Consider the following 21,481-nt stretch of genomic DNA (forward strand, 5'->3'; position numbering starts at 1 on the left):
TACAATCGTATATACTCCCTCCGTTCCGAATTACTTGTCGCACGTATGGATGTATCTAGCTGTATTTTAGTTCTAGATACATCCATTTCAGCGACGAGTAATTTAGAATTGAGGGAGTACTATGTTAAGTCCTCAAGTAAAATCTGGTGGTCGTGCACTCGACCGAACACAGCAAGCCGTGGATCGCACGTAAGGACGCATGGCGCCTGAAACTCACGTAAGGAGCCAGCCAAGCATACTTGTTGACGGCTATGGCTTTCGGAGCTAAAAGTCCTCACTTTGTTCTTTATTTTTGCCTTTATCTGATGTCTTTCTTTTGTAGCCGACTTTTATATACGCACTAGATTAATTGATTACTTCATAAGATGTTTTACGGCCGAGATCACGGCTTGATGGATTCTTCTCGACCTTGTACACGGTTGATCTGCTTCCTCCGTTCGGAAATACTTGTCATCAAAATGAATAAAAAATGATGTATCTAGATGTATATTAGTTCTAGATACATTTTTTTGTCCATTTTGATGACAAGTATTTTCGGACGAAGGGAGTACGTGTTAAGCACCTAAGAGACGTACTCTGTCTGATCCACTGTTCGTTCATTCTGGCCTGACCTACCGATGTGGATCAATGCTGACAGGTTACTTAGTTAATTCTTCACTGGCATGTCATTTACATCGTACGTGACCAGTTGAAGGGTTGCCTTGATTCAACGGTATTGGTCGGTCATGCACTCGTGCTAGCTTGGCAGTAGTCTAGCTTGTTACACTGGGGGCCACTCACCATTGACGCTAGAGGGTTTTAAGGTTAGGCGCAATTAGGGGAGATGTATGTATGACCCGATCTAGCCAAATTGTTTCATCTAGGTTCTTATGGTCTGATCCATTTCTAGTGTGAACATGAGCAAGGCATTTATCACTGAAATGTATGTGCAGTACATTTCATCTCTTGCTTTTAACATACTCTATCCGTTCCGAATTACTTGCCTTATATTTGTCTAAATACAGATGCATACTCGTTATGCATGTTGGCTAGCTGTAAAGTTTGCATGAAAGTTGCTTTGTTAGGAAGGCAGCAAGAAAAAAGGGGAGGGAAAAAGCAAGCAAAGCTTTGGTTACAACCAATGGAGAGCCCTGTTGGGTACATAATTAAACTGCCAATGGCGTCCGATTGAGCATCGATGGGATTAATATAATGAGCAAATGGCGTATATACAACCTTGGAGTCCGATGAGGCAGGCATCCATGATCCATGCCTGTCAACATGTGATCCATGGATAACTCTCAACCCAAGCCAAAGCCAGGGAAGGCATATCAGCTTTTGCTCACTTTGGCTTAACGGCCACGCGAGCCTGACATCATTGCATCATATAACCTGCCGTCCCGTTCTGTTACTAACCGACGGCGGTTTCCTTCCGTTTTCTACTAAAATAAACCGCACGCCACAGCCAAGATCAATACTATAGTAAAACCATGCATCTAGTAAATAACTGAGCCCTAATCAAAGTCAAAAATTAAGCCTTGTAAAAATATGTATGAGTCTTTGGGCAATGGGATCGATCGAGATTCTATATACATGTAGAACGTCGATCCATGGATGGATGGATCCACAGCTGGAATAAGAGCTTTGATATCATATTTCCATGTCAGCTCCAACTCAACTTGGCCGACCACGGAACAGAATCCTCTCTTTTCTACTAGAACCGAATCTGCTCGCCAGATTAACGTTTAATTTTCTAGTGACAAGTGGCTCACAGATCAAAGATCAACTACCTAAAATTAACTCAGCTCGTTCGTTAGTTCACTTAATTTGTCGTAAAATTAAATTAACCAAGGGGGCTGTATCTATCAAGCAACACCAATACGACTTGGTTAATTATGTTGCAACTGTGAAACGCCCAACGTATGGCGACAGGCGAACAGTAACTGGAGCTAGTACTATGAGAGACCGATCAGTACAAAAGAGTAGGAAAGAAGGAGGTAATTAATTAGTGACTGGAGTACACCGGTCTTTACCAGTGGTAGACACAGGCTGAATGAGTGGTTATATTAAGACAGCCTCAATGTAATGCATTTGGCTCCAAATTAACTCCTTGCTATAGACACGGTGACAGAAGGCGATTCGTAAGCACACATCTAATTAAGATCGATCGAACGGCTAGCCAATCCACGGTCACGAGGAAGGAGTACTGCTAATTTCAAATTTAGATCGACCCCCTTACTAGTTTATATGTTTAATTTGTCTATATAAGCTAGCTGGCCAAGGCCGTGTAAACTATTGTACGCCAGTAGTGGAGTACTTGTTGGGGAGTACTCCAACCTCACGCGTGCGTGGGTATTCTGAGGCACCAACAGCTAGCACACTTTTAAAAATCTTTACCTCTTTACCTACTAATAAAGCAGTGATCGCTTCTGGTCGTCCGTCATTAGCATTTTTGCATAAAACCCCTTAAAGTTGAAGTTTATATGAATCAACCCGCAGTCCTAATGAAGTCAACCCGAATAGTTAGACAGAGAAAAATCCTCCAAGCGCATCTCGACCTCCAGCGCATCGCCACCCGCTGCCGCGAGCCGCCGCCCGCCGGCCCCAGCCCCGCCACAGGCTACAGCGCGCCGCCACCGCCTACCCCGCCGGCACTCCTACCCCTACCCCAAGTGCCTCCCACGCTCGCTACGTTCTACCGCCGGCGACACTCGACGCCGCGGCCGTTGCCGTCTCCCACACCCGCGGGCCTTTATCTCCCCGGCGGCCGCCGCCGCCGCCCTGCTCGTCCAGCGGGCTAGCCCTGTCCATGGGGCGTAGGGGCTACCCGCGCCCTTCGACGCCCGCACGCGCCTCCTTCTGCCCTTCCGCCGCGGACGATGCCGACTTCTCTGAGTCTAATGCGATCCTGGTGGTGGCCACGCCCTGCGAGAGTCTGCTGCTGCTCAGCCCAGCATCTTGCCGTGGCGGGCGCCTGTCGTCGGAGCTCTGGTTGTCGGTTCCAGAGTCGGGTGGTTCCACACAGGGGCGCATATCCCGTTGTGCCACCAATCACTTAATTCGGCTCTCTTGAGCTACCCGGCTTCGGCGGCGAAGATGATGGCGATGCCTAGGACACAACGGCCACATGGGATGAAACTAGCAGAGATGAAGAAGGCGGTGGTCGTTGGGAGGAGAAGATTGCCCGGAAGCTGGAGGACGTGCACCAGCTGCGGTTGCTGGACAACCGCTGCGTTTAGTGGCTGAGGGAATTGTTGGGCTACGAGAATCAGTCGCTGATAAGAGGGCTGAGGCTGAGAAGATCAAGAGGGATCAGAGATTGTGCTCAATTGTTGGTGGTCAGGACGTCAGGTAACAAATTTTCTGGCACATTTTGCTTTCTGAATATTTGAAGGTTGTTTTATAGGCCTTTATAAGTGATTCTTAGATAAATGTATGACTATTTAAGTTGAGCTATCGAAATGTTTCAATTGGATATGTCACGTGAATGAATTTATTTCCTCACTTGCATGAGATGGAGCCATAAAAGGGATATGACTCAGCATCACCACCTTCACTGTTTTGATCTCAGTTTGTCCAACTACGCGCCAACTGAAGTATGACACTAAATCGTCTGTTGTATATTATCTACTCCCAGTGGAGTCCTGAAATTTTAACATACAACTACATTCAATATGTGCCCAATGGATATTTCGTGTGTGCACTAGCATCAGCACACTTAGGATGATTTATGTGTAAGTGGTTCAAATTAAAAATAATAATCTGCATACATAGTTTACTCTGGTTTCCCTCTCTATCTTGCTGGAACAACCCTGCTCGTGATTGGTGTTCCGATGGTGCGCGTTGTGTTGGTCGTAATCGTTGGAAACCTCACTCGGCTTTGCCCATCTAGCCCGAGTTGGTCTTTAAGGCAATGCTTACTAATTTTATTTTGTGAAGTTTGCAGGAGTTATCTGAAGAAAGGACTCACTATCTGGTTAAATGTTCCATTGGATGCCCTTGCAAGAAGGATTGCTGCGGTGGTTCAGCGTCACTGCCCCTCCTGCATCAACAATCTGGTGATCCATATGCAAAGGTAGGTAGCTACTGAGGCTCTTATCTATTTCTGCAATTTCAGTGTGGCATGCGAACAGAGCTAATAATGTGTTGTTTTCTTATGCAACCCTATGCAAAACTTACATCATTTTCTGAACAAAGAATAGACTCATATGCCAATGCTGATGCCCGAGTTTCCCTTGAAAGTAGTTCAATAACACCAATATACATAATTCTGGTTTTCATTCCAGTGCTCGATGCTACTACAAAGACGTACACAGTTCACCGATATGATGCTTCTAGCTCCCTGTAAATACAATTATCCATAACGCAAACATTGCATTCAGAAATTGGCATAATGACTTGGCCAAGATGATCTTTTAAACTATGTTTGTCTAGGATTTCTACCTTCCATTCTTGATATAGATGGAAGCTTTCTTTTTGAGAAGGCCATGGTTAGAACCTCATGGTAGATTGTCGGCAAGATCAAGGCCTACCAGCCCCTTTGCACCGTGCTATATTGTGAGTCCTGAAAAGCCGTTTAGATAACAACAGCAGCATTGTGAATGAGGGAAAAGAGTTTTCCAGTCCTCTTATTTGGAGTCCTCTTATTTGGAGGTTCACTTTGAAAGAGAACAGCTTTGGTGTGGCACAACTATTCTGTACTATATCGCACAACTATTGGGGATCGTTCTTTAGTAAAACAAATCTGTACTATATCGCACTTCTATTTGATTGGCGTGGCACAATTATTCATTTTAGCAGAGTTGAGACTTCTATCTCATAAGATATTCAATGGATATTATGTTAAACTATTCTACCTCGGTGTTTGCCCAGAAGAAACAAACTCATGTGAGTGATATTCAGTAGCCTTATAGTAGCTATTTGTGAGTGAGTTCGCCTGCATCCTTAATGTATATTGTGGCTTTCGCAGGTTCAGAAGAGCTATTTTGTGTACATGAGTTGCTACTGGCAGTGGACAGATTGTCTATGCAGAGTGCGTAGAGAAAAAAGTGAGTGGTTCAATTTTATGTGATGGGAATTTTCACAAGGCTCTTAAATTTTGGAGAGAAATAAGCCCATGAAGAATTCAGAACTGTGCTTTAACATGATGCACCATTAACTTATTTTTTTAGATGCTCACATACAAACACAAACGACATCCAGTAGGCGCTTGGAACACCCGACAGATTGAAAGCACAGAAGCAAAGATTTCCAATACGAGGCCACGATGCCCGACAGAGATGTAGCCAATATGTGCCCAATCCTTATTTCTTGATGTTGGAACAACAAGTAAGAGCATGTTCATGTTTACTTATTATGTTTTTTGAGAAATTTATGGGATTTACAAGCTGAAATTATTGACTGCTTCAAAATATGTTTTAACCAAAACTGTTTGCACGATATTTCCCTGGTTCTGCATTCATGGAATTGCTAAAAAAATGAACAAGTTCAGTGATAGTTTTGTTCCTATTAATATTTCGTCCAAGGTGCCAGTTTGTTTCTTAAGTTTTTCTTTTAACTTCAAAGTTCAGAGGAAGTCAATGTTTGTTTTATAGTTCAAACCAATCACTGGTAAGATCTATTCCAAAACGATATTGTCTCTTGATGCGAGGTTACCAAAATATATTCTTCATCATGGCCAAAGATAAATTTAATTCCGGGTTAAAAACTTTAGAATAACTGTGTTTATAGATTTTCTAGCTAAGGGTTGCTTTTGTTTAGCTGGAACTCAAATCATGATCAGATGTACCTAAAATGATGATTTCGGCTCCGTGCTAGCTATTTTTGATTTTGAAGCTATCCTTGCACATTACATTATACAAGTTGAAAACTGTGCGGAGTGGAAGTTGGTACTAAAGCGGACTGCTCTTTTTGATCTGCACACAAATTTCAGTTATAATATGTGCCACTCATTTTGTTACCAAGTTGGGATGATTTTTACCACTTTGTTTTAATTCAGTAATTCCCGCGCTCACCTAATATTCTTTTAGGATGCTTCCCATCTCGACAAATTTATCATACCACAATTTATGCATAATGATACTTCCTCTGTCCCAAAATTCTTGTCTTGGATTCGTCTAGATATGGATGTATCTAATATTAAAACATGACTTGATACATCCGTATTTAGACAAATTTAAGACAAGAATTTTGAGACGGTGGGAGTAAAATACTCATGGCAGTATGCCAAATGCATTTTAGTATATTCCCGTTGGTTATGTAGTGATTTTTAGCACAAAAATGGGACCCACTGCCATTATAGGTATGAGGAATTACAACCCGGTGCTGGGAGGGGATCGCAAGAGCTGTGTGCTAGAGTGTAATGCACAAGCAATCTGTAGATTTTTTTTGGTGGAGGGGCTTAATAAGTCTTTTGCCCCCTCAGGAAACTATGTTCCGTGTTTGGTCCCTCCAGGCATTCCTGTGAGACTCTGCCTCTGATGTAATGACCAAGTTCACCACCTTGGGGTTGATCACATTCGTTGTGAATAGGTGGACGATGTGACCATTATCTTTTTTTTTGCGGGTCGATGTGACCATTATCGACAATGTGGTGAGTAGGAGAAGTGGAAATACAGACTATGACGTACAAGGATTTGTTTCTCCCGTTGCAACGCACGGGCCCTTTTCCTAGTAGTACCATTGAAATTAAACTAACACCCGCAGTCGTGTGAGTACATATCGAAAAGAGTTTTCACTGGGCTTTATAGATAAAACAACAACCGAGCAATACGTCCAACATTACAACCAGAAGAACAAAAAAAAGAGAAAGATATAAGAAGCTAAAGAAGATCCGAATGCACCAAGAACAAGCTTGAGCATCAGAGCGAGTGAACCTCAGATTAAGTCAACGATGTGGCAAAGCCAAGGGAACAACCCGCCCCCGGAGGAAGACCACGCTCCATCAACTCTGTTCTTTGAACCGTCGGAGGGACTGACGGCGGTGTTTTGATATGGCCTGGTCTCCATGGGGCATGGGCCGATTCTTATATGTCTAAAGTTGTTGTAACAGTTATCCTAATCTCAGTAATCACTACTATAGTGGTTGTGGTTCCGATGAAATGTAACAATTTATTGTTTAGCAATGCATAGCACAATAAAAAAATTATCTTCTAGTCATGATTGTTCTTGGAAGAATAACATTTTAATGGTGGCAAAACTTGTGAGAGAATATATACAGCAGAAAGTGGGCAAAATCATATATCAATATAGTGTATACACATGAGCATATTCCTGTAAAATCTCATGATGAAATACGATTTGGTGTGAGCTGCACAAAAACACAAAATTATTGAATTTTATAGTGAATAGTTCGTGTGCTAGAAATACATGGTTGCTTTATACTTTCATCAAAACATATTTCATCATGAAAACTTACAAAAAATGTAGTATGCTGCTGGCTACTGGATTATAAATTTTCCTGTATTTAGAAAATGTTCCTACATGCGAAAAGTATATCAATTTATTGTTCATGTGCATTAGAATAAATATTCATGTAATTTCGAATAATAATTACATACTTTCCCATAACAAGAAAGATAAATAGACGTGAAAAATTGAAACAGTAAAAAGACTCAAATATAAAGTGAAACGTTAAAAGGAAAATGAGACAAAAAAGAGACAGCAAAGAAAAGGAACACATTACTGCGCCGACCCATCCAGCGGTAACACTTTTTCATGTGGTTTGTAGGATTTTCCCTTAGTTTACGTCTTGTTTGTTCTAAAAAAACAACATCATGGAGGATTCTGAAATAAATATTACTCCCCCTGATCCAAAAAACAAGTGTAGTTCAAAGATGCGACACTTTTTTTTCGATCGGAGGGAGTAACATCTAGGAACAGTCTACTCCTAGAGGGTGATTGAATTTCCCTTTTATTTTATCAAAAACCCATTTTGATTATGCAACTTATATAACATTATATAGGTTTTCTTCTTTTTGCAGCTTGTTGACAACATACATATAACTGTAAAATGGCATATCGGCAAATGCATGCTGCCTGCACATGGTGCTCTCATATATACGCTGAAATCATTTTCTTTTCTGAATGCCTACCTCCCTAATCAAGTACTCCCTAACGGCATGTCACATCCGTAGTAGTACTGGAAAACTTGGCAAACTAATGAAACGGGACAATGTGTTCAAAAAGAATGAAACGGGATGATTAAGTGCTCTTCAAAGAGCCTAAACAGTCTGTGGTGCCGTCACGAAGAGTTTGGGGATCCTGGTGGCTCATGACCGTACCTGGCTAGACCACGAGGTTAATTACACGCATGGAACTCGTGGGCACTACGTGTGCATGTCACATGCGCACACACATGCACGGCCCTCAATCGATCGAACCAACAAAGAAAGCACAAACGTGCGAGGTTGGCGATCGATCGCTTTCCATCTTGCTCAAGAAGCTCGGGCATGCAGTGTTCGTGGCAAAATAGAATCATTTCATAGGCCTCGCACCGACAGAAGGACGTAAAGGAAAACTCAAAAACTCGCTTCGTGCATGCTGCCTGCGTGCGCTTGGGCTTAGATTAAGTAGTAAGAAATATCTGTTGCTGAAAGAAAAATGTAGTTAGAAATATCTTGGATGATGCTCAGATTAGCCCCCTTTTATTTGTGATGACCCATGATGTATTAATCAATGTAGTGCTAGCGGACTACACGAGCAAGAGGATGGAACTAATTGAATCACATCACATGCACAAGCAGAAGCAGGGCTGCTGCTTGCTGCACGTACGCATGCTGATGTGCCACATTGCAATCACCAGCTGTGATGTAATGTGCTGCTGAGCACATGCACATGAACACGTACGTACGCTTGCATCGCACTGCTCCTGCACCACCCCCAGTAGCAGGCATCTGGCTTTGATGCGGACCACTGTAGCACGATGATCCACCGATGCAGGCTAGCTAATTTGTTCAAATCTGTTGACAGCCGGCATTGCAACATGGATGGACAAAAATAATAGTAATTAACGATGTTGGATCCATGAGGGGAGCAGAAGGATTGGTTTCTCCATCCCATTCTGTGGTGCTTGTCTGCTCAAGACAAAGTCACAGGTGCATCAAATGCACTTTTTTTTAATTTATTGTAGAAGCAAGTGAAATCGAATGTCATGGTTTCCTTCGAGTAAAAAAACTAGATATGTCTCTCATCCTGTAGTACATATCATGGAATATTTTCAGCTCCTGCGTGTAGTAATGAATGATTAAGATTCATTACTCCTTCTATTCTTGAATAATGTAGTTCTCGATGCTTGCTTTAATCTAAGGGTTTGGTAAATTGGACAAATGAAACCGAATGAATATGAGTCACATCACCGCTTCCATAGGAAAGGTATGGACACCCCTCGTGTGCGATCTTCTTAGTTTTTATCGGGTGAGATTGGGAGTACGCGAGACGTGTGAGTAAGGCCTTGTTTGTTTCAGCTTTGATATGATTCGAATCACCTAGGGATTCACTTTAGTGGGAAAGCTGATTCACAGTTATATAAGATCATGTTTGTTTCATCTTTGATTGGATTCGAATCACCTGTAGATTGGCTTCACTAGTGAAGCCGATTCGTCGTCACCGAAGTGCATTTTGAGGTGCTTCAAAAAATTACACTAAAAATGACCCAAATCCAGATTCAGCTCCACTGGCAAAGCTGATTTGAAATAGTTGTTTGTTTCAGATTCCAAATTCAGTTTCACTAGCTAAGCTGGCTTCATTGGTAAAACTGGTTTGAAATAAATGTTTGTTTCAGATTCCAGATTCAGCTTTACTGAAAAAGTTGAATTTTATTTTTGAAGCTCAAACAAACAGGGCCTAAGAATAATGGATCCGAAGTGAAGCAGAAATTCAGATAGAAAAAAAATCAATCGAACCGTCATGAGTTACACATGTTCCTCATCCTACATTGCATGTTGTCGAAATTCTCAACCTCATGCACGTAGTAACTAATGATAAATTCCATTAATCACTCTATTCTTGAAGACATCTCGTTTCTAATGTTTGGTCTGATCTCCGTTTTGGTTAATTGGAAACATGGAACCAAATGAATATGACTGACATCGCCACATGTCCACATCCATAGGAAAGGTGTGGACACCCCTCTCATGTGCTCTTCTTTTTTTTATCGGTTGAGACTTGAAGTACATGAGACATGTCACTGAGGATGATGGAACCAAATGAATATGACTCACCTCGCCGCTTCCATGGGAAAGGTTTGGACACCCCTCTCGTGCAGTCTTCTTTGTGTTTCTCCGATGAGATTTGGAGTGTGTGACACATGCGGTTGAAAAGTTTGAACCGAATGGGTCACATGGTCGCTTCCATATGAATGGTGTGGATACCCCAATCATGAGTTTTTGGCTTTCTTTTTTGGTGAGATTTGGCATACGTTGGACCTGTGTCTAAGAACGAAATGCGTGGCTAGATTCTGAGCTATTGGCGCATTCCGCAACTAAGGTGAATATTCCATTTTGTAGAACCATCTCGTTTTGTTCCATTAACTAAGCCAAGCACGTTGATGTCCTTACAACAAATCAGAACAATTCCATGCATTCCACTTCATTTTACAACCGAACACAGTAGAAGTCTTGCACTAGGACCTTAAGTGGAGTGCTCAATTCAAAGAGAGAAAGAGAGCAAAAACCGATTAAACCGTCGTAAGTTACATCGGTTCATCATTCTACAATGCATGTTGTCAAAACTTTTCAGCTCCTACACGTAGTAACTAATGATTAAATTCAATTAATCCCTCTATTCTTGAATACATCTCATTTAGATGTTTGGTTTTATCTCAGTTTGGTTAATTGGAAACGTGGAACCGAATGAATATGACTGACATCGCTGCATCCATATGAAAAGTGTGGACACCCTCTTGTGCGGTATTTTTTTTTGTTTTTTATCGTTTGACAATTGAAGTACACGAGATGTATCGCCGAGAACAATGGAACCAAATGAATATGACTCACCTCGCCGCTTCCATAGGAAAAGTGTGGACACCCCTCTCGTGCGGTCTTGTTTGTTTTTTCCAATGAGTTTTGTTGTGCACGAGGCATGTGATTGAGAACGACGAACCGAATGACACACATTGTCGCTTTCCATATGAGCGGTGTGGATACCCCTCTCGGGCGTTCTTATTTGTTCCTTATTGGATGAGATTTGTCGTCTTATTTGTTCCTTATTGGATGAGATTTGTCGTCTTATTTGTTTCTTATTGGGCGAGATTTGTCGTACGTGTGCCTAAGGAGTTGCTCGGCTAGATTCTGCGCTGCCTGAGCATTCCGCATCCGAGATGAATATTACATTCGGTAGAACAATCCAGTTTTGTTCCATCTCCACCAAACATGTCGATGTCCTGACAACAAATTGGAACAATTCCGTTGCGTCCAATTCATTCCAAAAATGAACACACCACAAGTCTTGTGCTAGGACTCAAAGTGGAGTGAGCAATTCAGAGAGAGAAAGAGAGAAAAAGACCGATTGAACCATCATGAGTTACACATGTCCCTTGTCCTACATTGCATTTTGTCTAATGTTTCCATCTCCTACGCATAGTAACTACTGATTAAATTACATTAATCCCGCCATTCTTGAAAACGTGTTGTTTACACACTTCGTTTGATCTCAGGGTTTAGTTAGTTAGAAACATGGAACCGAATAAATATGACTAGCATCGCCGCATCAATAGGGAAGGTGTGGACACCCCACACGCGTGGTCTTCTTTGTTTTTTATCGGGTGCGATTTGAAGTACACGAGACGTGCCACCGAGAACGATGGAACCGAATGTATATGACGCACCTTGCCGCTTCCATAGGAAAGGTGTGGACACCCCTCTCGTGCGGTCTTCTTTGTTTTTTCGATGAGATTTGGAGTGCGTGAGGCATATGATGTAGAACGGTGAACTAAATGACTCAAATCGCCGCTTCAAAACGAAAGGTGTGGATACCTCTCTCGTTTGTTCTTCTTTGTTTCTTATCTGGTGAGATTTGGTGTATGCTAGACGTGTGTTTGAGAAAGAGTTGCTCGGCTAGATTTGGTGCTACCGATGCATTCTGAATCCGAGGCGAATATTCCATTGTGTAGAACCATCTCATTTTGTTCCATCTCCTCAACCAAACAAGTCGATGTCCTTACAAAAAATTGGAACAATTCCATTGCATTCCACTTCATTCTACACCCGAGCATACCACAAGTCTTGTGCTAGGACCTGAACTGGTGTGAGAAATTCAAAGAGAGAAAGAGTGAAAAAAAAACCGATTGAACCGTCGTGTGTAACACATGTCCCTCATCCTACATGTGCATGTCGTCTAATGTTTCCATTTTCTACACGTAGTAATTAATGATTAAATTCCATTAATTCCTCTATTATTGAATACATCTCGTTTTAGACACTGGCGTGGTCTCTAGGATAGAGAACGTGACCATTGTACACGTGTGTGTATCAGAGGTGGAAGAAAAAAGTGGAAAATGTTTAATCATAAAAGTTTTACAGTGGAAATCCTAAATGAGTATACTAGTATTCATCTTGGTAATAAATGTGGATACGCCTTGTCATTAAATGGTTTTATCTCGGTTTGGCTATTTGGAAGCATTGAACGGAATGAATTGAATACGACTTACGTCGCCGCTTCCATAGGAAAGGTGTGGATACCCCACTTGTGCAACCTGTTTTGTGTGTTTATCGGGTGAGATTTGGAGTGTGCGAGATTGTGTGATCGAAAATTGAGTTGCTCGATCAGATTCGGTGTTACCAACACGTCCGAGGGAATATTCTAGTTACAGATGAAAGATTTGATAGGAAGCGTTAAACCCTTTGCTCGGGCCGCATGTCTATTTATAGAAGTGTTGCCGTGGCTTACAATGATTTGGAATATCGCTAGGACTTCCAGATTACAATGAGAGATAGACTTGGAGAAGAAGAACAGGAGAAGAGATAGAAACAGAACAAGTTTAAACACATATCTCATCTGACTACCTCTACGTACCCTATTCTAACATCCTCCCTCAATCCAAACCTATGAAAATTTCTCTAGGTTTAGATTGTATTTGAACTCGTTCAATCTCCTTGTAGTAAGCGGTTTAGTGAAGCCATCGGCGAGTTGATCTCCTGTGGGAATAAATTTGATGTCGAGTAGCTTTCGTGCTACTCTTTCTCTCACGAAGTGGAAATCAACCTCTATGTGTTTTGTGCGTGCATGGAACACGGGATTTGCAGAAAGATAGGTAGCCCCAATGTTGTCACACCATAACCTTGCAGCTTGTGGAGTTTTGATCCCTAACTCATATAGAAGGGTCTGAATCCACATGATCTCAGCTGTTGCGTTTGCAAGAGCCTTGTATTCTGCTTCAGTGCTTGATCTTGATACAGTAGCCTGTTTCCTTGCACTCCATGACACAAGATTTGATCCCAGAAACACAGCAAATCCACCAGTAGACCTTCTATCATCAGGGCATCCTGCCCAGTCAGCATCTGAATATGCACTAACTAGCAAAGATGATGACTTAACAATCTTGATTCCAAGTCCCATTGTGAACTTTAGATACCTCAGAATTCTTTTTACTGCAGTCCAATGAACTGTACTAGGTGCATGCAAGAACTAACATACTTTGTTGACAGAGTATGAAATATCAGGTCTAGTCAACGTTAAGTATTATAGAGCACCAACAACACTCCTATAGTTTGTTGCATCATTCGGTCCAAGTAACTCACCTCCTTCAACTGTAAGTTTCTCAGAAGTGGAGAGTGGTGTACTCACCGGTTTGCAATGTTCCAGTCCTACCTTTCTTAAAATATCTGTGGTGTATTTTTCCTGTGTAAGAAGTATTCCATCCTTGATCTGTTTTACCTCTATACCAAGAAAGTAGTGAAGATCACCCAAATCCTTAAGTGCAAACTCCACATTAAGATCACGAATCAGGCAGGTAGTGGCTTCTGAGCTGGAACTAGCAACAATTATATCATCAACATAGACAAGAACAAACATAGAGATGTTGCCTTTTTGATAAAAGAATAGTGAGGTATCTGCCTTGCTTGAAACAAAACCAAGTTGTTGTAACTAAGTACTTAACCTGGAGTACCAGGCTCTTGGAGCCTGTTTTAAGCCATACAAGGCTTTGTCCAATTTACAAACAAAATGAGGTGTGCTCTTGTTTTCATACCCTGGTGGTTGCCGCATGAACACTTCTTCCTCAAGAACACCATGAAGAAACGCGTTCTGGACGTCTAGCTGACGTAAGCTCCATCCTCTGGAAATAGCAATAGACAATACAAGTCGAATAGTAGCTGCCTTAACAACAGGGCTAAAAGTATCCTCATAGTCAATTCCAAACCTTTGTTTAAACCCTTTTGCAACCAACCTAGCTTTGTATCTATCTATGCTTCCATCAGATTTCCTCTTAATCTTGTAGACCCATTTGCAGTCAATCAAATTCTTTCCCTTTACTGGTGGTACAAGATGCCAAGTTTTATTTTTCATGAGCGCTTGATATTCATTATCCACAGCCCCTTTCCATTCTTTGTGAGCAAGTGCTTCTGCTAAATGAGTAGGTTCACCCAAGCTTGTAAGGAAAGCATATTTGCGAGAGTCATACCTTACTGTACCATCCTTGTATTCCTTAGGTTTGAACACTCCAGATTTTGACCTGGTATGGCGCTGATGAATTTTAGGTGACCCACTTGTGGCAGCTGTTGTAGTTTCAAGATTACCAGAATCGGCCACAGAGGATCCGGCCAAAACATCCTGGGCTGCAGCGCCACAGGGCTCCAGATCCGAGAGGAGCGCGCGATCCGGCGGGATTTGCCTCGCGCCAGGCTCCTCAGCAGAGGATCTCCGCACAGAGCTGTCGGTGGGTCCCGCTTCGGTCGGGCTGTCGGGGACCGGCGTGGCGCATGCAGACGGGCTGCACCCCGCACCATCTGGGTCCATGCCTGCGTCTCGGTCGGCCACTGGCTCGGCTGGTGGGCTCGCCCTGCCACTTGGCGTCACGGGAGACGCGGAAGGCGTCGCTGCACACCCTGTACGCCGAACTGCAGGAGTATCTGCCTGGGATCGAGCGCCTTCCCTGGAGTTGCAGTCCTGCGCCAAATCAGCCTCGGATCCAGCGCAGGTTTCGTCCTCTTCTGCACACATAAAATCATAGCCAGGTGCTGCATTGTTTTTATTAGTATCTGAATTTTTTTCTTCTGGATTAGACACATGATCATGTTCTATTAATTATCCCCCGTGATCAGGACATGTCAAAGGATCCGAGAGAAGAGAGATTTCTGCTCGAAGTAGAGCTCCCGCATTTGGGTGAAGTTTGGCAAAAGGGAAAATAGTTTCATCAAAAATGACATCTCTAGAGATGTAGATGCGTCCAGTGGAAACTTCTAGACACTTGTAACCCTTATGAAGATTGCTATAGCCAAGAAAGACACACTGAGTAGAGCGAAACTCGAGTTTGTGGCGATTGTATGGACGAAGATTAGGATAGCATGCACAACCAAAAACTTTTAGAGAATCATAATCTGGCTTTTGATGAAACAATCGTTCTAAAGGAGTTGTGTTCCCAATAACTTTACTAGGCAAACGATTGATAAGATAGGTGGCAGCAATAAATGCTTCATCCCAATACTTTAGAGGCATAGATGCATGAGCAAGAAGGGAAAGACCTACTTCAACGATATGACGGTGTTTGCGTTCAGCAGAACCGTTCTGTTGGTGTGCATGTGGACACGAAACATGATGATCAATGCCTATGCTTCTAAAGAAAGAATTGAGTTTTTCATACTCTCCTCCCCAGTCACTCTGGACTGTAATGATTTTCTTGTTAAATTGACGTTCAACAAGTTTTTGGAATTCTTGGAAGACAGAGAAGACTTCGGATTTGAACTTAAGCAAGTATATCCATGTAAACTTACTATAATTATCAATAAAGCTAACATAATATTTCTTTCTTCCAAAAGAATCTCTGGCATGACCCCATACATCACTGAATATCAGTTCCAACGGGGCATGAGACACACTGTTTGATCTAGGATAGCGGAGTTGATGACTCTTGGCACATTGGCAAGCATCACAAACAGACTCTTTATTTTCACGACTAGACAATTTAAGATTGCCTTTATTCACTACTTGATCAACTATTTTAAATGAAGGATGACCTAATCTTTGATGCCACCTCTCTAAGGATGGCTTGACGACGGAGTAGACTTGGCGATGACGCTTGCGGCTAAAAGCTCTTGATGTGATAGGGTATAGACCACCGACGCATCTACCGTGATGGAGGAGCTCCCTCGTTGCCCGATCCTTAATGAAAAAAATACTTGGGATGAGTTTCAAAAAAGATATTATTATCAGCAGACAAACGAGACATGGAAGCAAGATTTTTGTTGGCTTGAGGGACATGAAGAACATCTTTTAGAAGAAGATCACGTTTAACATTAGGGAAATTAATAGAAGATTGACCAATGTGACATATATCCATACCTCCTCCACTTGCGGCGGTGTTTATCTGATCATTGCCATAATATCTCTCTCGGTTTGCAAGCTTCTCCAATTCACTAGTGACATGATCTGTAGCTCCAGAATCTGCATACCAGATGGTTTCGCCAGCTTCTTCTTGCTCCTTGATGGCTGCAGCTACATGACGCTCTTCAGGCACATAATCTTCATCGTAGCGGTGCCAGCAATCTTTCACCTCATGCCCTGACTTCTTGCAAAGCTGGCAACGCGGCCTGGTGTTGGAGTAGGAGGCGCTAGAGGAGCGTGGGCCAGAGTTGTTGGCGCGCCCACGCCCACTGTTGTTGCCATTGCCGCGTCCGCGCCCCTGTTGGTGACCGCGGTGACCACGGCCACGGCCTCCAGTGCCGCGACCACGAGAGATGGAATTAACCGAAGACTGGCGGATGTTGTTACCTTGTAGCAGATTCATACGGGCTTCAAAACTTAGCAACTGATTGTAGAGTTCTTGAACGGTCACCGGTTCGATACGTGCAGCCAGGGCTGAGATCACCGGGTTATACTCGATGTCCAGCCCTTTGAGCACATAGGAGGTTAGCTCTCCTTCAGAGAGGGGATCGCCGGTGCAGGCAATCTCATCGGCGAAGGCCTTGATCTTTGCCAGATACTCAGGCATGCCCATGCTCCCTTTGTGCAGATTGGCGAGGGCGATGCGGGTGTTGACGATCTGTGCTTGCGTCTGGGCAGCAAAGGAGGCGTGGATGGCACTCCACACCTCGGCTGGCGTCTGAAGAGTAGCGACCTGCGCAAGAATCTCACGTGATAGAGACCCCATAAGGTATCCTTGTACCTGTTGCTGCTGGGCGTACCAGATCGACCGGGCGTAGTTGAAGACTTGCTCCTCTTTCCCTTCTTTGGTGACGGTGATGGTAGGAGGAGGCGCCGGGCTTGCGGCGTCAAGGAAGTGTTCCATCTGTGCTCCCTTTATTTGGGGTAGCACGATGGCCTTCCAGAAGAGGAAGTTCGTCCTCGTGAGCTTCTCAGATGGAGGAGACCCGAGAGAAGAGACGCTGCTGAAGGTGGAAGAAGATGCATAGGTGGATGGTGCAGATTGGGTGGACAAGGCGCTCATGGTGGATCCAATTAGGGCGGTATTGGTGGCGACGATGGTGGAGGCAGCGGTGCTGGCATTGGTGCCTGACATGTTTTCTCTCGATGGCTCTCTCTGAATAGGTTTTTCAGGTTTCTCTCTCGACCAAACTAGATCGATCTCTCAGGGAAAACTAGACGAACGAGAGGAAGGGCTCTGATGACCATGAAAGATTTGATAGGAAGCGTTAAACCCTTTGCTCGGGCCGCATGTCTATTTATAGAAGTGTTGCCGTGGCTTACAATGATTTGGAATATCGCTAGGACTTCCAGATTACAATGAGAGATAGACTTGGAGAAGAAGAACAGGAGAAGAGATAGAAACATAACAAGTTTAAACACATATCTCATCTGACTACCTCTACGTACCCTATTCTAACAACAGAACCTTCTTGTATCGTTCCACCTGACCAAGCAGACGCGTCAATGTCACTGAGCACGTGCTTCCGGCTAAACCTGCTGACTGCTTATTTCAATCGTATGCTCTCCTGTAGCAGTGGAAAACATTGACTAAGGACGACGACCATGAGGCGCTCTCTATGCTGATCTCCAAAATCCGGGCGACGGCGTCTCTGTTATGCAGACAAGCGCAGGATGATTAAGGGCTTTTGTTGGGCAGCTTGCCTTTGTCGTAGCTGGATTTTCCTTCTTCCAGCCTGCGTGCCGTGTACTGGCGAGGGTGCCATGTACTTGACTTTCTCTCCTGTCGTTCTGCCCATCGTTGGGGCTTGGGGTGTTTGATACTTATGTGGGATGTTGCTGCTACCTGCCTTATGGCTTTATTTATAAAGTCGGGCGTATGCCTTTTCTCTAAAAAAACCCAAAACCATCTTATTGCATTCCATTGGCGTTACCGACACATCCGAGGCGAGTATTCTAGTCGGTAGAACCTTCTCGTTTCGTTGCACCTGACCAACCAAACATGTTGCCATCCTTAAAAATCCGGAACCATCTTATTGCATTCCACTTCACATTCTACAACCAGACGCGCTACAAAACCTTGCTCAAGGATTGAAAACGGAGTCAGCGATTGCAATTAAACCGTTTTGAGTCACACATGTGTGTCATCCCACACCACATATCAAATGCTTCTAGCTCCTGCGTGCATGGTAATTAAAACTCATTACTCCCTCTGTTCTTGAATAGTGTCGTTTCAGATATATGTGCGTAGCACACACGACAGTGACCATCCTACCACATGTGTATATCAAACACAAGAAAAGTGAAAAATACACGTTATTAATGTTTTAGTGGGAAGATCATATTTTATCAAATTTTTAATGAAAATGTAAATGAGTACGATGTTCACTTTCCTAATTAATGAGAACATATATTTTTTAACAGTTTTGCTAAAGCACATCTCATAAGTATTGCACATCTACTCATCGCAACAAGAAAAAAATATTGCACATCTACGTCCTATGTCATTGATCTTATGCGAAGATTCGGGTCGGTATTTTATTATTATTATTTCTTTTTTAATAGCATACTCCCTCCGTTCCTTTTTACTCCGCATATAAAATTTGTATCCGGCCAAACTTTACAAAATTTGTATAAAAAAATACCAACATCTATAATATCAAATATACATAATATGAAGCTACATTTCATAATAAATCTAGAGATATTCTTTGGCCCATGTAAATGTTGATACCTTTTTCTACAAGTTTGGTCGAAATAAAAATACTTTGACTTCAGACAAAAATTATTTTTTTAAACATCTTCAGACAAAAGTTATATGCAGACTTAAAAAGAAATGAGGGAGTATCACATACGGAGTAGACAGTAGAAATTTAAGTGCCATGGCATGCGGGGCGCCGACGTGTCGACGGCCGGCTCGGGCCGACGTGCCCCCTCGCACGCGTATGTGGCCGTCCGCGGTTCCCCGTGCCCGCGGCCGACAAGCACGGCGCTCGACGGGACGGAAAGCCAGGGAAACGGAACGGCGCGGTCGCCGTCGCCGTTAGCCCCCCGTTGAGGTCGCCGTCGCCATCCACCCGCGCCCCGCCCGTGCTCCCCTCCTCCTCTAATAAGACCGCGACGGCCCGACCCCCACCCCTCCTCGCATCCCACCAGCGAGCGAGCGAGCGACGCCAACGAGAGAGAGAGAGGAGACAGAGCTCAAGCAGCGGAGCTACCTACCCACCCCCTCGAGGCCGGAGCGGAGGAGATGGAGTCGCCGGAGCCGGTGAGCCCGTCGTCGTCGTCGTCGTCGTCGGGGGACCGGGAGCAGCAGCAGCGCCACGGGGCGGCGGAGCGGCCGTCGGAGACGGCGGCGCTGCGGGCGCTGGTGGAGCGGGTGCGCGGCGGGGAGGTGGAGGCGGCGCGCGAGGTGCGGCGCCTCACGCGGGCCTCCGCCCGGCACCGCCGCAAGCTGGCGGGCGCCGTGGAGCCGCTCGTCGCCATGCTCCGGTCCGGCGGCGGCGCCGGCGAGGCCGCGCTGCTGGCGCTGCTCAACCTCGCCGTCAGGGACGAGAGGTACAGTACAGCCCCCCTTTCCTTCCCCCTGCGTATCCTCTGCGTCGCTCCCTCAGTAGCGCCGATGCTAATTAATCTTGCTTTTCGAAAAAAACTTGATTAATCTCCATGTTTTCCGGATATCCAACCTCGAATTCCCGATTGCTTAGATTTGGCGGTATTTGTGTCCTCTTCTTTCACCCCCCACCAATTGCTTAGATTTGCTTGTAAAATTTCCCCAAATTGATATGAAATTTTTCGGAAGTTTGCTCCCTAGAAGCGATACTACTTCGAATTCCATATAGATTTCGCGGACAATTTCCTTGCTCCACACCCAACCCATTGATTCGTCGAATTTCCGCAAACAAGTTGGAACCCGTTTCTTCGCCCAACTCGGCAACCAGTTTTTGGACTGGCTCTGGCTCTGGTTTGGTTGGTCGTACAATCCTTCGTTTAAATCGAATGAATTGTTTATTTAATCATGGCGGCTTAGCAGTTCGATTTTCCCATGGCCATTGGCCGATCACAAAAATATCTGCGCACCAAGATGGCGTGGTTGTTGGGTGAAATCAATTCCTCGGCCACCGGTGGTGAAAATATCTACGAATTTACCATGAAGGCGCAACCTGGATATATATACGAATTTATCATTCCCCCAAAAAAATTAGCCTCTTTGTACAAAAGGCAAGGCAAGGCAAGCATATGTTCTCAAGCATGTTCTACTAGGATCACCGCGACCGACATCATCATCTAGCGGGTAAGGCATCGTCGGATCGTCATGCCTTTCTTCCCCTGGACGCGCGGCCAATCGCGTTGCATCTGCTGGTGGCACGGAGATTTCAATCTGGCGACAGTTGAACCAAGCTGCAGTCCCTACTCCTCCCTAGAAGGAATCCTATAGATTTCTAGGAGATTGCAGCATGGGGAAAGATAAGAAGAACACGGTGGGTTTAGAGTAGAGCAGATTGTTGGCCTGATTTGGACGCTGACCTCAGTTGGCCAACCACCGTATCCTTTTTCTGGTTGGCGGCTTCCCGAGAGCAAAATCTACTAGCATCAGTTGAAGCGGTCTTTCTTCTTCTTTCTCGTAGAGAAGAGAAGAGAATTCCTGGGCTGCTAGCTGCCTAATATTTTGGCCCCTTTCCAACTGCCGCGGTCAAGATACAGACACACAGTTAGCCTCCCATGCCTGCTTTACGAATTTCCTGCCCATGATGATGCCGTAAGCTATTTTGTGTTCAGATATAGAGTATGTTGACCTCATTGGTTGGTTGTTGGTAGGCCTGATAATCTGAGACTGATACCAACCTGCGGATAGATAGTGAGTCGGTGATGTCAACTGTACCAACACCGATGAGAGAATCGAGTTCTTGTCTGGATTCTTCTTCAGATCAGATCTGGTTCCATCCGTTCAGACGAACCTTGGTTT

The 21,481-nt window shown here is 44.1% G+C and overlaps 2 protein-coding genes and 1 pseudogene across 2 annotated transcripts in view; 2 read left to right on the forward strand and 1 right to left on the reverse strand.

Moving 5' to 3' along the window:
- Nucleotides 1–2,788: 2,788 nt before the first annotated feature.
- On the forward strand, nt 2,789–5,534 carry LOC119279045. The gene is made up of 5 exons (XM_037560464.1): nt 2,789–2,990; nt 3,219–3,330; nt 3,919–4,054; nt 4,949–5,027; nt 5,151–5,534. Exons 1-5 carry the CDS (start codon nt 2,789–2,791, stop codon nt 5,207–5,209), a joined length of 588 nt encoding a protein of 195 aa, XP_037416361.1. The 3' UTR covers nt 5,210–5,534.
- An 11,389-nt stretch (nt 5,535–16,923) lies between these two features.
- Nucleotides 16,924–17,062, reverse strand: LOC119282985 (annotated as a pseudogene).
- A 2,613-nt stretch (nt 17,063–19,675) lies between these two features.
- The window catches only part of LOC119274284 (U-box domain-containing protein 4-like), a 5,000-nt gene continuing 3,194 nt past the window's right edge, over nt 19,676–21,481 (forward strand). The window contains exon 1 of the mRNA XM_037554957.1: nt 19,676–20,073. Coding sequence (XP_037410854.1) covers nt 19,766–20,073 — 308 coding nt within the window. The 5' untranslated portion in view covers nt 19,676–19,765. The remainder of the gene's footprint in view (nt 20,074–21,481) is intronic.

The sequence above is a fragment of the Triticum dicoccoides genome, chromosome 3B, assembly GCF_002162155.2.
Source record: "Triticum dicoccoides isolate Atlit2015 ecotype Zavitan chromosome 3B, WEW_v2.0, whole genome shotgun sequence".
NCBI classification, from domain to species: Eukaryota; Viridiplantae; Streptophyta; class Magnoliopsida; order Poales; family Poaceae; genus Triticum; species Triticum dicoccoides.

Excerpts from the sequence above, each read along its gene's own strand:
- LOC119279045 (XM_037560464.1), top strand. The coding sequence starts at position 2,789 with ATGGGGCGTAGGGGCTACCCGCGCCCTTCGACGCCCGCACGCGCCTCC. Across the intron at positions 3,331-3,918 it reads GTTGGTGGTCAGGACGTCAG|TTTGCAGGAGTTATCTGAAG; the intron begins GTAACAAATTTT and ends TATTTTGTGAAG. Across the intron at positions 5,028-5,150 it reads CAGAGTGCGTAGAGAAAAAA|ATGCTCACATACAAACACAA; the intron begins GTGAGTGGTTCA and ends TTATTTTTTTAG.